Raw genomic sequence first — 16,219 nt, 5'->3', positions numbered from 1 at the left:
TAGGATGACTATCTCCAGCAGAAAACATATACAAAGATTCCATTCAAATGGTTAAGAAATCTGTGTTTTTGAAACTAATGAAGACAGCTTACATTTCAGATGTTCAATATTCATGTTCAGAAATTCTAAACTATTTTAATGCCATATAATATTCAGGTTTTATTACATTATAATCTAAATGAACAAAGTTCAAATTCAGGTTGTTTTGGCATATTTTAAGCTCCGTAGATTTGAGTATTAGTAGACTGTCTGCTTACTCTCTGTTGATACTGCTCCTTCAACATTTAACTGATTATAAGAAACTTTGCAAGTACATGCCGACCTACACTAACCCTAACCGCAACCTAACAGCCTACTTATAATCTAATGAGAATTAGTTGACATGTAACTTAAATTCAATAAAAGGACCATCAAAATAAAGTGTGACCATAGACTTTTTAACAAAATACCCCCAAAATATAACTATGTATTTCCCAAAATAACAACATAAAGGCACACTCAAAGGTTTGGACAATGGGGTGTTTTGCATAGATCAGCGTTACATTTCTAAATGTCTATTTGGTGATTTTGTCACAGAAACTCAATGTCTTCTTTTTTACTGATCAATAATGTAAATGTAATGCAAATGTCTTTTATGCAGCCAAGAAACACTCTCTTGAGTAAAAAAGCCTCTTCTAACATAATAATACAGATCAACAAGTTAAGCCTAAAACCTAACCTGGATATAATCACCTATTCACAAAATTTCTGATAACATCTTATTTTCTTGCACAAGTTTGATCATCAATGCAATCCATGAGCTAAAACTAGTCATCACTCTAATTTGCTTTTTAACGTTTAAAATATATTATTGATACAGTTCTGAAAACATCATATTCTGAGATATTTATACCCCATTTTGTATTAATTTCTCAGTGAATACAGGTAAAAAATGTTGATACATTTGAACAAAACAGAGTAATTAAACGGATATATATTTAATAAAATAATATTTTAGTCAACGAACACTTTTAGAAATAGAAAGATAATACATTTAAATTCATCCAAAATATTGCAAGAAAACATTACAATTTCAACAAAATTTTTATATATTTTTTTTATTTCTCTTGATTTTTGCTCTTTTTATATTTTTATTTCATATTTTAATAACATATAAATAAAATAATAATAATAATAAAGCCACACTCGATTTTCATCAAAGGTTTGGACAATGGGGTGTTTTGCATAGATCAGTGTTACATTTCTAAATGTCTATTTTAGTCATTTTGTCACAAAAACTCAATGTTTTCTTTTTTCCTGATCAATAATGTAAATATAATGCAAATGTCTTAGCCAAGAATCACTCTCTAGAGTAAAAAAGCCCCTTTGAATACAATAATACATCAACAAGCTAGGCCTAAATCCTAGAACCCTGGATATCATCACTTACTCACAAACATTCTGATATCATCTTATATGTTCGCAAAAGTTTGATCATCAATGCAATACTTGTGCAAAAATTTTATATAACTCTATTTTGCCTCTATTTTAAATATATTTTTGATACAGTTCAGAAAAAGGTACAGTGCTCAGCATAAATGAGTACAAACACCCCAATTTGTTATTAATTTCTTAGTGAATATAGGTAATGTATTTAGCTGCATTTGAACAAAACAGATTAATAATGGATATATACATATATATATAATAAAATAACATTTTAGTCACCAAACATCTTTAGAAATCGCAAGATAATACTAAAAAAATAGAAAAAAAATTGTTTCAACTAAATTTTATTTATTTTTTTGTTTCTCATGATTTTTGCTCTTTTTACATTTTTATTTTTTATTTTCCCCTAACATATACATTTGGGTGCACTCATTTATATAAATGATAATATCGATAAACAATATTATATTGAATTGCAATGAAATGTATGTCAATAACAATGATAAGCACTGCATATTTTTACTCTATATTGATCTAAGATCCAATCACACATCAGAAATGTGCAACAATGGGAATATAAAAATATATTGATATTAGAGATGTACCGAATTTTCGATCACCGAAAACTTACCAGCCGAAAATATGTTATGCCATTTAATGGACCCTCAAATTTTTGTGGCTTCGGTCATTGTTGGGATACTCTTTTAAATCTGGAAGCATTAACTCATATTGAAATACATATTGTTATCATTCAATATGGAAAATAATTATCAAGATTACATTTTTGCCATATCGCCCAGCCCTAAAGCATCCTATAGAAAACATTAATTTAAGTTAGAAATTTGTAAGGGGTGTCTTCATATATACTGAGCATAGTAAATAAATATTTTTAATACAGTAATTTACCCTCTAATTTCGATATAAAAATATTTTTATTAACATCCTGATATCATATTTTGGCTAAAATTCTTAGTATTCCTAAAAAATATTCTAATATCATCATATTTTTTGCTATAATTCTGATCATCATGATATTTTTGCTGAAATATGGATGCTTTTCATCAAGATGATTACATTTCTATTTTTCTATTTAGACACGTCGCCACAAAGGCTCAGTGTATTTTTTTAGATCAATAATGTTAATGTAATGCAAATGTTAACCTGTTTTAAGCAGCCAAGAAATACCCACTGATCTATAAGTATAACACCATCCACCTCTGGCATAAACAAAACTAAAAATCAACAAGTTAGCCCAAAAACCTCAGTCTATTCCACACACATTTATAAAAACACAACCAACATTCCCCCCAAAAATGTTTGTTTTTACTCCCACCTCGTTATATTTTGCTCAAACTGGCCCATTAAAATGCCGCCCCCTGCTGTTTGACCCTCACAGGTCAACATTAATGATCCACTCGGGCTTTTTCCTGCCAGATTACATTACACACCGAGGGCGGACAACAGTGATTCATAGCAGGTGGGCCACAAACCCAAACGTCATCAGCATCACCAGTCGAGAGTATAAAAAAATTTGCATATCCACCAAACACACACCCAATTCCTCAGCATTCTGAATTATTCTAATAACCAGATTCCTTCGAAAAAGAATGACTAATATCATCCATCCGCCTTAAAACATCAAGCCAAAGCATCCGCCTCACCTGGGTCCTTGGCACTTGGGGGAACAGATTGAGGGTGGTCGGTCTTTTAGGCCGGTAAGTATCCATATCGTCAGCAGGAGTGAGTGTTTTCAGCTGTGGCAGAATGACAGGCGGCCCTGCGCCCCGCTCCTCCTTATGGTTGTCATCGATGGCATCAAAAGGCCGCCTGTCGTCCCGCTCTTCTTCCTGAATTCCTCCCTCTGCATCAATCAGGTCCAAGTGGAGCATCTCAGCCTGCAGCTCCACCGCCTCCCTCCTCCGGCCGCTCCTCGCCGCGCCATTGGCCGGCCGCGTCATGTGATCCTGAAGAGAGCAGAAAGCAGAGGAGCTGCAGTCAGGCAAGGGCGCCCAATCAGAGTGCTGCGGTGACATCACCAGCCTGTGGCTCTCCCTCAGCTGCGAGGAAAAGCTAATTCAATCCCAGAGAACAATGAGGCGTGTCACACACAGACGACAAGAGTCAAATAAACACACCCTGACATGACACGCAGGATTTACAGGGGGATTTATAGCATGCTCAAATATAATAACAGACCGTTTTGGTGTTGTGATGCTAATTGCAGGATTAAAATGTTAGGGAATTGTAAATGAAAAGTGGTTAGAGGAGGATGAATCACTTTGACATGCTCAATTATGATAATCTGCTTCATTCTATTGATCACACTTTTATTTTGGCATAAAAACTTACAGTTGAAGTCAGAATTATTAGTCCTCCTGAGTTATTAGTCTCCCTGTATAATTTTTCCACCAATTTCTGTTTAACAGAAAGAAGATTTTTTTCCAACACGTTTCTAAACATAATAGTTTTAATAAATAATTAATAATAATCTTTGCCATGATTTCAGTACATAATACTTTACTAGATATTTTTTCAGGATACTAGTATTCAGCTTAAGGTGTCATTTAAAGACGCAATTAGGTTAATCAGGCAAGTTAGGGTAATGAGGCAGGTCAGTGTTTAAAAATGGTTTGTTCTGTAGACAATCACAACAAATATTGTTTAAGGGGGCTAATAATACTGACGTTAAAAAAATGAAAAACTGCTTCTATTCTAGCTAAAATCAATCAAATAAAACTTTCTCCAGAAGAAAAAATATTATAGGAAATACTGTAAAAATTTCTTTGATCTTTTAAACATTATTTGGAAATTTTTGAAAAAACAAATAGTAATAATAAATCTCAGGAGAGCTAATAACTGTATGTGAAAATGTTCATTATCAGATTAAACGGTTGACATCTTAAGAGAGATTTCTTAATGGTTAGACTGATGATTATTTTAGGAATTATAGCATGTTCAATTATGCCCAATTACTCTCCATTTTTAAAAGCTTGGTATAAACACGGATGTTAAAATGCTAATTATAGCATAACAAAATGTTAAATAGGGGTGGCACGGTGGCTAAGTGGCTAGGACTGTCGTCTCACAGCAAGAAGCTCTCTGGTTTGAATCCCGGCTGGGTCAGTTGGAATTTCTGTGTGGAGTTTGCATGTTCTCTCCATGTTCACGTGGGTTTCCTCTGGGTGCTCCGGTTCCCCCACAAGTTCAAAGACATGCACTATAGGTGAATTGAATAAACTAAATTGGCCAATGTGTATGTGTGTGCATGTGAGACTGTATGGATGCTTCCCAGTACTGGGTTGCAGCTGAAAGGGCATCCGCTGCGTAAAACACATGCTGGATATTAGCAGTTCATTCCGCTGTGGTGACCCCTGATGAATAAAGGGACTAAGCCGAAGGAAAATAAATGAATGAATGCGGTAGGGCTGCACAATATATCCTCTCAGTATCGATATCGCAATGTGTGTCCGCAATAGTCACATCACAAAATATGCAATGTTGAGTTGAGATTATAGTTGATCAACAATTGAGAATACATGAGATTTGTGGAGTCATTTAACCACATGATTTGCATGTGTTTTTAAGGCAAAGCATTGTGTAAAGCATTCGGCACAATAATGCGCAACATTTATAACTTCAATGAAGAATAATTGTACTGAATTATTAGTACAATGAAGACTATACAGATTTATTTGATTTTATTTCATTTGTGTTCCTAAATATTGACTGACTCTCTGCAAAACCATGAAGCACTGTTTACTTCACTTATTTTCTTTGCTCTATGGTCATTTTTCTTGCTTGCAATTTGTTTATTATTTTTTATACATGATCCACACCCTTACAGAATCTCCCCAATCAATATAAATGACATTTTTCCCTAAATAGAGCTATTCAAGCCATCTTGTGAAATAATATTCATATAGAAATATCACAGAAAAATAAAATATCACTATGTCAGATTTTTTCAATAACATGCAGCCCTAAAATGCAGGATTTATTAGTGAAATCTATGATGAAAATTCAGATGGAAATGTATTGTTCTGTTTAACTGCCATATTGCCTTAAATATTTGCATTTCTTAGCATAAACACTTGTGTTCTAATGCTAATTTTGGCACAAAAAGACAAATGCAGGGTTTCTTTCTCCATTTTGGTTAGACTATAATATGTATGATAAGAAAGTATCATCATTTTTAAGTGGCTAAATGATAATGTCTATGATTAATAGGGAGGTGCTATTCATTTTCTCAGTGTCAGAGCCAATTACGCTAAATTACCATATCTTAGCATGGATGTAATAATGCTAATTATTGCATAAAAAATGTTTGTGAATTTACAATACTGTGATTTTGGTATAATTAAGACCATAATATCTATGATAAATGTAATTTTTAAGTCGCTTTGGACAAAAGCGTCTGCTAGATGACTAAATGTATTTGTAAATAAACAGCCAGATGCAGCTGGATCTGACATATAGAGAATTTATACTCAGTTTAAGGCATAGTTTACTGAAAAACAAAAATCCTGAAGTTATTTATTCACACTTTACTTGTTCAAAACCAGTTTGTCTTGCAATCTTCTGTTCAACATACAAAAAAAGTCATTTGAAGAAAGCTATAAACCTGTAACCATTAACTTCAATAGTATTTGTACATTTATGTATAGGCTAATTATGCTACGTATTAGCATAAACGTTATAATGCTAATCTTTGCGTGATAAGACAGTGAATTCTTACATAAAGTATTTTTGTTTAAGTGGCTAAATGATGAAATACACAAGACACTGTCAGATGTGATTGGCTTTGATTGAGAGAATTTATATTCAATTAAGCTAAGCTACCTAGCTATCTTAGAATAAACGTAATTATGCTAATCAAAATCAAAATGATATCCATGATAAATTTATTTGTAAGCGGCTTTGGACTTTCTTTCATTCTTGTGTTGAATACAAAAGAAAATATTTTGAAGAAATCTATAAACCTGTAACCATTGACGTCTATAGTATTTGTTTTTCCTACTATGGAAGTCACAGGTTGTTAGCATTTTCGTTTTTCAAAATATCTTCTTTTGTGTTCAACAGAAGAAAGAAACTTAAAATGGTTTAGAACCAGTTGGGGGTTTATAAATAGTGAGTAATTTAGTTTTTTTGGGTGAACAATCCTTTTAAGCTAAACTGCGCGAAAGAGTAAACATGTTATAATGTTAGCTGTTGCATAAGAACATTTGGGAAATCATAAAGGATTTTTGTTTGAGTTCAGACAGCTATACAACAATATCCATGACAAGTCAGATGTGACTAGATTTGACATTTAACATTTATGTATAGGCTAATAATGCCAAACTTTAGAATAAACGTTATAATGCTAATTGTTGCATGAAAGGATTGTGAATTCTTAGATAAAGTAGTGTTTCCTCTAGGATTTTTTCCAGCTGTGGCGGCAGGCCTTTTTTACACAGATCGACCAACTACCTGTGGCGTTATTTCAATGACAAATGTCGTGAGTGCAGTATTACAATTCAAGATCGCATTTATGTAATAGCCTACGAGCACGCGAATCTCTTTGCTTGTGCGCCGATTTCCTCTGCTCGTGCACAAAACTTCTTGCACGCCCCTCAAAAATACGCCGCTCAAGCGCAGATCTTGTGGGCTCTCAAATACACGCTGCTGAAGTGCGATTTAGTGCATTTATGTCATAAGTATATCTCCAACATTTATAAGATTTGCTAGGAATATTTATGAATATCTCCAATAGACCTCCAGAGCGGTATTAATGCGTCCTGAAGTAAAGTGAAACGGCTATTCGTCGTGTTTGCTGGCCTCACGCACTGTCAAGTCAGCCAGTCAGTCAGCACGTAACCTTATAGGGTTAAACAAAGCACTACTATGGTTACAGAAAAGTTTGCGTTGTTATAATTCACTTACCTTTTAATACGCTTTGGTGAGATTATCGCCCGCTATTAAAAAACACGACTGAATGTTTTGAATGAAAAGCTGTAATGTAGCCGTGGCGGGATCAATTTTGGCGTGGCGCCCCGCCATGGAAGAATGAATGTAGCGGAAACCATGGTACTTTGTTTAAGTGGCTGAATGGTGAAAGATAAACAGTCAGATGTGAGTGGCTTTAATGGAGAGAATTTATATTTCATAAGCTAAACGACCTAGCTATCTTAGTATTAACGTAATTATGAAAATTATTGCATAAAAAGGTTGTGAAATTATAAAGGATTTTTGTTTGAGTTTAGATGGCTAGACAATAATATCCAATACAAGTTAAATGTAACTGTATTTGACAAAGAACATTTATGTATAGGCTAATAACGCCAAATATTAGCATAAATGTTATAATGCTAATCGTTGCATGAAAAGATTGTGAAGTCTTAAATGATTTAAGTGGCTGAATTATGAAATACATGATAAACAGTTAGATGTGATTGGCTTTGATAGAGAATTTATATTCAGTTAAGCTAAACTACCTATCTTAGCATAAACGTAATTATGCTAATTATAGCATAAAAAGGTTGTTAAATCGTACATATTTTATCCTCTTTTTTTTAGATGATGACAATGACTTTATTCTTAGTAATGCTAAATCATAGCATAAACGTTATAATGCTAATTGCTTCATAAAAATGTAGCGCAGCCATAAATGATGGCTTTTTCTTTCAATTTAATTGGTTATACAATGACATACATGAGAAACAGTCAGATGTGGCCAGCCTTGACATCCCCCCTCAGTGTTGTTAACGTCTCATGCTAATTGACTGCTATGCTAATTGACTATGAACACGAAAGCCTCCGGTGACCTCAAGCTCATTCAAATTCATATGAATTCGGAAATAATCTCTACACATATTCAGACCGCAGTACACGGAAGCTAATGATGTGTCTTTGACCTAGAAATCTATTTTTGCTGTGGGGTAAACAGCTCGCCTCATTCAGTCCGAGAGCGTATGACTGACTGTGCCTTATGGAAAATAAGTGACTGTTTGATTTTAGGGTGGAGAGATCTAAACCACACATCCACAATTTACTGCTGATGTACTGCTGTTTCTGAATTAAGATAACTGTGATCAATGTAGTCTAACAGTAAGTACATAGTTTACTGACAACCTTTGATATTTTAATTACCTTTAATTCACAGGGAACATTAGAGATGTCATAAAAGGGATGTCATTGCAAAAGTGACTTGGTTACTGATTCATCGTTATGTTATTTTAAACTTGTATGACTTCGTTTTTTATAGAACACAAAAGAACATATTTTGCTGAATGTTCAAGCTGTTCTTTTGTATTAGTTAAAAGCTCATGGTAATTAACATCTTAATAAGAAAAAATCTTGAATTTATAAATTGGATTTAAATGATTATGGATATTGAATAAGTCCACTAAGCCTGAATTTGATCAAAAATACTGTAAAATGGCAATATTGTGAAATATGATTAAAAATTACAGATTTCTATGTACTTCCATTAAAAATGTTTTAAAGAGTAAGATCATTTTGAATGTTTTTTTTTAAATAAGTCTCTTTTGAAAGGTTGAATTTTAAAGATAAAACTGCCAAAAACTATAATATTGCAAAATATTATTCCAATAATTTTAATAAATTTAATAAATAGTTTGTTTTATATTTAAATATATTCATGATTTTTGTATGATTTTTAGATATACTGTCACGTTTTATCAATGTAATGCATCCCTGCATTTATTTAATTTATTTTTTAATCCTGACCCAGAAATAAGCTTGAATGCTACTGTAGTATAACTGTTATTAAGATATAAGTAGAGTACCGTTCAACTTAAATCAAAACACAATAAATCAAAAGTAGCAATAAATCTGAATAAGTTCTGACTCCTGATGCGCTCGGTCAGATATAGCAGTGAGCCGTGAGTTCATCAGCCTACTGGAGATTAGCTACAGGATCAGAGCAGATGTTGATTAACTCTTAAAGGCTTGTACAGGTGGTGCTTTGGCACACTTCCCGAAATCATGGTAACCCCGACACTACAAACCAGACTAGAGACCAAAACACTGATTACTAATTATCTTTCAAACTGAAATTTGCATAGAAAACACAGACGTAAACCAATTTGACCATTTGTTTATAATATGAATCAGAATGGAAATAATTACGTTGGCTTAACAAAGACTATGACATCCTAACATGTTAAATTGTAACATAGTAAAACATGTTAAAGGAGGTTAGATAGATGCAAATGTGTTAAAACATAACAATTTAAAGTATGTTAATTAAGGTTAACTAATACAACTTGGTAATTAATGCTAAATAAGGTATCAACATGTTCATTCATTCATTTTCTTTTCAGCTTAATCCAATTATTAATCAGGGGTCGCCACCGCGGAATGAACCGCCAACTTATTCAGCATATGTTTACACAGCGGTTGCCCTTCCAACTGCAACCCATCACTGGGAAACACCCATATACTCTCATTCACACACACACAACAGACAATTTAGCTTATTCAATTCACCTATACCGAATGCCTTTGGACTTGTGGGGAAACCAGGGCACCAGGAGGAAACCCACGCGAACATGGGGAGAACATGCAAACTCCACACAGAAATGCCAACTGACCCAGCCAAGACTCGAACCAGCGACCTTCTTGCTGTGAGGTGACAGCGCTACCCACTGCGCCATTACGTATTAGCAAGTTAACTTAATTTAAAACATTGTCATAACACGCTAACAATAGCTAAAAATGTTAGTCAATAGCCATGTGTTAAAATGTTAACAATATTATTTTATGTTAGCACAGTTTTTAAATGATATCAAAATGCTAGTCAAGGTATTAGCAAATAACTTGTCTTTCAGCATAGGAAAAATAAATCGATGCTAGTCTAATGTTAGCCAATGCCAAAACATGTTAGCAAGTTGTTAGTATGATGCCAAACCATGCTAACATGTTTAAATATAACACATTTTAAAGTATGTTGAATAAAATGTTAATTAATGCCACTTCGCAATTCATCCCAACATCATGCTAAACACGGTATCAAAGTGTTAAAGACATTTAATATACAGTAGATAACATTGAAAACATGCTAATAATAGCTAAACGTGTTAGATGTGTTACAATGTTAACCTTATTAATGTTAGCATAGTTTTGAAGTGTTATAGCAGCATTATTATTTGTTAACATATTAGCAATGACATGTTAACAGTATAGCAAATATTAATTCAAGCTAGCAAAATGTTAATGTCTGCATGTTTGAAATGTCACTTTACAAACATGCTTAAATTAACATTAAAACATACTAGCAACTTTCAACCATGCTGCTAATGTGCTAACTATGCTGACAACCTTAATATGACGTTAAACACGTCAAACCATTTTAACATGTTAATTCGTGTTAGCAAAAAGATAAACATGTTTACAACTTTTAATGTTACAAAACATGTCAGCAACTTATCAATTAGCCTACGTTAGCCATGTGCTAACTACTAGAAAAATTTTAAAAAGATAAAACATTACTGACTTTATTTCATTAAAACTTTTCAAAGTTAGCCTATTTTAAACTTAAAGCAGGCTTTGTCAAGTCAATATTGAAAAGTTTGTCATTAAACATAACTCATCTAATTTGTAATAATACTACAATACTACAGCAACCGATAAACTCCAGGATAAAAGTAATTAAAAGTAAACAGAAAAAATATAAGCTATAAATATATATTATTAAATTTATTTAACACTAAAAGGCAAATATAGTGTATGAGTAACCAAATAAAAAAATTAATTAAAATTAAATGATAAATAAAAAATAGGCCTATCGTTTTTGAGGTATAAAGTTTACCTCACTGTTCTTAATGATGCGACTCGTGAATTGGTTGTATTTGACTTACTTGAATGTCGAGGTGGCCGAGTGTAATTCCGTTTTCATCCGTGATTTCAGTCACTTCAGACAGATCATCATCCTCATATTCATCCAGACTGATGTCATGAGTCAACCTAAAGAGCGCCAACACACACACTACGTCACGGTCATACTTCCACGAGACTATCACTAGACACTACACACACTTCCACCAGACTACCACTAGACACACACACACGACTGATTATAACTTCAGGACTACTTTGTAAACGCAAAAACCCTCGTTTTTCCTAAATGTGTGTTTGAATAAAACGCATTGTTTTAGCCAGTAAATTACTGTCACTTCTTTCAAACTGTCATTTGGAGAATGTTTTCAGACAACACGATAATGTATAAAAACTTGAGAAGAATTTAATAAATTAATGTATGAATGAATAAATGTATATTTATATTTATAGACATGAGACCTGCATGGAATCATCTATCTATCTATTTATATATTAATTATTTGATAAAAAGTTAAATGCAAACATTTTTGTCATTAGTTTTTGCATTGATTTCCTTTCAATTTCTAATGTTATTCTAATATACAGTTGAAATCAGAATTATTAGCGCCCGTTTATTTTTTCCCCCAATTCCTGTTTAACAGAGATTTTTTCAACATATTTCTAAACATAGTTTTAATAACTCATTTCTAATAACGGATTTATTTTATCTTTGCCATGATGACAGCATATAACATTTTACTAGATATTTTTAAAAACATTTCTATACAGCTTAAAATGACATTTAAATGCTTAACTAGGTTAATTGGGTTAACTAGGCAGGTTAGGGTAATTATGTAAGTTATTGTATAGCGATGGTTTGTTCTGTAGACTATCAAAAATATATAGCTTAAAAGGACTAATAATTTTGACCTTAACATTTAAAAAAAAAAAAAGTAAAAACTGCTTTTATTCCAGCCAAAACAAAACAAATAAGACTTTCTCCAGAAGACAAAATATCAGACATACTGTGAAAAGTTCCTTGCTCTGTTAAACAACATTTGGGAAATATTTAAAAAAAGAAAAAACAAATTCAAAGGGGCTTTAATATAACTGACATTTAAAAATAGTTTATTAAAAGAAACAATTATTGTATACATAAAAACATGACTTAAGATTATGAATAAAATGAATACGCTTATTATTTGCTGTTACATTTGCACATTTTTGTCAATTAGTACTTAGATAAATTTTTATTAATTTCTAACAAAACTATAATAATAACAATAAACATTTTAAGGCGAACTTCTAGAAAGTTTGTTAATCACTATAATATCAACAACATGTGAAAACAAAAAGAAACAAAATGTGTAATAAAACAACCACTAATATACAATTATTGTATAAAAACATGAACAAAAAATAGGAAATAAAGTAAATTATATGAATATGTTTGTTATTATTTGAGGTTACATTTGCACAGTTTTGTCGATTAGTATTTACATTCATTTTTAATCAATTTCTAATATAGTAATACTAATTATAATAATAATAATAAACATTTAAGGTGAACTAGAACTAGAAGGTTTTTTATCCCCTATAACAACAACAAAAACAACAACATGTAAAACTAAATGGAGTAAAAAAAACAGTGTAATAAAACAGAACCATTAATATACAATTATTGTATGGAGAAAAAAAATGGCTCATTGAAAAACCATATTTATTATTACCATATCTAGCAACATCAATCTACCTAACACTTTTTGTAAATCCGTATTCTGATAAATTCAGCTCTAAAAGCACTTAATTCACAGTACTTCCTGTAAATAGCCCAGCTGTCCACATTTTACGGTTTATCTCATGTAACAAAATCAGTCAAGCGATTGAACATAACCACAAACACCTTTATTTGTGCCACAAAAAAAAAACTCAAAGCAAGTCTAATTTTAGATTAAAAACCTCCATATCACTCAGCTCTCCACCAAACCAACATCTCAGCTCATTTAGAAGCTGATCCAAGGTCAGTTAAGGCAAAAACACTGCATGTGAATATAGAATAAAAAGAAAGACCTAATAGTTACCACTATATATGTGATGCTGTAATTGAAATTATTTTGTATTTCAGGTTTTCTAAAATGCTTGAATATGCAAATGTAACATTATTTTATTAGATTTGCACTAATTGGTAAACATCTCGAGCACAAAAACCTGATGAGGTCAGGTATAGCTTTAAAAATAAACGAGTAAAAGGTCAATTCTGAGGAAAATCATTCAGAAAAGCAGCCAGATTAACAATAACTTCAATAACAATAATCAAAACATGTATGAACAAACCCTCTGAATAAAAAAAACCCTTCGGAATATAGATATGAATAAAACTGAGACGTCTGGTGTGTTTAAGTGATGCTGAAATGGAAATATCATGTCTCTGTGCACAAGAAAATATCATTTTAAGACAACAGCCTTCAAAAACCTTCAATCAAACAGCCTTCAATCATAATTGAAATCTACAGCCACAATTTGATAAACCGCGACCAAAGAAAGACTTTAAAGTGCACATTGAAGATTTTCTTTCCATTAAACCGAAAAAAAACCATTGAAATAAAGACCAACATTTTTAAAAGAGGTACATAAAACAACAGTGCTTTGCTTGCAGTGTCTCGCCTTAAGGCCGCATGTCTACTGTACCATTTCTCCCACTGCTCCTCCATCCAGCCGTCCCATTCCTCTCTGGAGTCCATGGCCAGGCTGAGCACCATCTGCGGGGCAGGGCGGGGTGCCACAAGACCCTTCCTGGGAGGCTAAATCTATTTTCGCCACTTCAGCCTCTCCTGTCCGGCTCGCCAAAATTTACCGGAGGAGTTTCATCAGCCACGGGACGTCCACAGTTGTGCTCTGCTCTACTCTGTGTCCTTCAGTGGAGCCATTAAAGTCACTGAAGGGGAGAGAGAGGAAGAGAGAGAAGACGAGAGAGGCGTAGTCTCTTCTAAAAGGGTCTGCCATCCTCGTGATTGATAGTCCAGATCAATGCGGCTCAAGTTGCCACCTCCACACAAGTGCAGGCCGAGAGAGATGCCTGCTGGGAATCGATGGCATTGATAACGGATGAAAATATTTGGAAGGCTGATGCGTGAAATGTACGCTGGTTGATTAAAAGTTCATCAGGAACTGCTGAGAAATGGTGTTACTTAGATCGAGGTGTTCAAGCATTTTAGCTAATGTCTAAGAATGTGGGGAGTTACCTTAAAATGGGTGGTTGCAGATAGACCAAAGGGGGAAAAACAATAACAAAAATCAACAAAAACAAATAAATTAATTTTAAAAAAATGACAGAAATTTATCATAGTCAAAAAAAAAAGATGATTTTTTTGCTTGTTCAAAATACTAAATCCAACTATTCCTTGGATTTACTCTTTTTTTTAAGTTAAGTGGCTGTAAACAGCTTATTTGGGCTGAATTTAAACAAACAAATTAAGTTGAACATTACTAAATTTAATTTGTTTGTTTTAATTCAACTCATATAAATGATTTGCAACTATTTTGAAGACATCATTTGATTCAGTGTATTTAAAATGAGCTGAAATAATACAGTTTTTGAGATTTTTGGGGGCACAACTTAATTGTTTTATGTTCAATCGACTTAAATATAAAGTTAACTTAATCTATTTGTGTTGGGACAACATGAATGAATTGGGTGAACCCATTTTTACATAGAAAATAAAAATGATTTTAAAAACAATGACATAGATAAAAAGTGATAAAAAAGGCTAAAAAATAAACAACTACAAAACCTTAAAAAAACAAATAAAGATCAAAACAAATAATCAAAAGAGAATTAAATAATAAAAAAAATTTTAAAAGGAGAAAAAAAAGGAATGACAACAAATAAACCAAACATGAAAAGTTAGATTCAACTTAAAAAAATAAAGAAGTAAACAAGAAAATCATAATAATAATAATAAAAAGGACAATTGATGTCACGGAAAACTAAATCCTATTAATCACATCCGCATTTGTATGGCCAAGAACATCAGCCATACGGCATCTTGTTTTTGTCTTGCAGAGGACATGTGTTATTGACTTGCAGGAGATCTGTTTCATTGTGGGATTCGGCAGAAGATGGGAGGATGAAGAGAGAGATAGAGCGACAGAAGAAGAGCCAGAGATAAGAGTCTCTGTATGGCCATTATACGCTGTATAAGAGCAGACATTAGCTGACCTGCACAGGAGCTGAGAGCTTTTGCTTCATTAGAGCAGATCCCACAGGACGCCCTGCATACAGCAGCTCTATTGCATTACTACAGCGCTAGACTGAGATAAACACAATCCAGAGACTCTGATCGCTTATACAACACGTGGACTGAGGGCGCATGACAGATTTGAGGACTGTGAGAAATCGGTCACTGATTCAATGTTACCTTATTTGTCCCTAGTGGATTTATTTTAGTTAAGAGACTACAAAATATTATATAGATTAAAGGAACACTCAATTTTTTTGGAAATAGGCTCGATTTACAGGTCTTCTAGTGTCATGCAGTTGTGTTTAATCATTTGATCTGGTGGGAGCACTTTTAGCTCAGCTTAGCATAATTCATTGAATCAGATTAGACCATTAGCATCTGGCTCAAATGAAAAAAAAAAAAAAAAAAAAAACAAGATTTTTGATAATATTCTTATTTAAAGCTGGACTCAAGTTATATCTAAGAAAGACGGAAAATTGAAAGTTATTTTCTAGGTCTATGGCTAGAAACTATATTCAAATAATATACATATATAAAAACACTACATACAAATTGTACACGTTTTCTAATGTTGTCGTTGCGTTTTACCATTTGGTCTGGCAGGAGCACTTTTCGCTTGGCTTAGCATAAATCGTTGAATTGGATTAGACCATTAGCATCTGGCTCAAATGTCAAAAAAAAAGAGATTTTTGATAATATTCTTATTTAAAGATGAGTTTACTTATTTATCT

General features: G+C 32.8%; 1 protein-coding gene across 1 annotated transcript in view; it reads right to left on the bottom strand.

The window, feature by feature from the left end:
• Positions 1-14,147, bottom strand: part of mapk8ip1a (mitogen-activated protein kinase 8 interacting protein 1a) — a 41,684-nt gene extending 27,537 nt beyond the window's left edge. The window contains exons 1-3 of the mRNA XM_056452273.1: positions 13,936-14,147; positions 11,289-11,394; positions 3,090-3,392 (exon numbers count right to left, since the gene is read on the bottom strand). Coding sequence (XP_056308248.1) covers positions 3,090-3,392; positions 11,289-11,394; positions 13,936-14,006 — 480 coding nt within the window. The 5' untranslated portion in view covers positions 14,007-14,147. The remainder of the gene's footprint in view (positions 1-3,089; positions 3,393-11,288; positions 11,395-13,935) is intronic.
• Between the last annotated feature and the right edge of the window lie 2,072 nt (positions 14,148-16,219).

This window comes from Danio aesculapii, chromosome 25 (assembly GCF_903798145.1).
Source record: "Danio aesculapii chromosome 25, fDanAes4.1, whole genome shotgun sequence".
NCBI lineage: Eukaryota > Metazoa > Chordata > Actinopteri > Cypriniformes > Danionidae > Danio > Danio aesculapii.
Note: the sequence above shows the minus strand (reverse complement) of the source record. Positions and strands in the feature narration are given on the sequence as shown.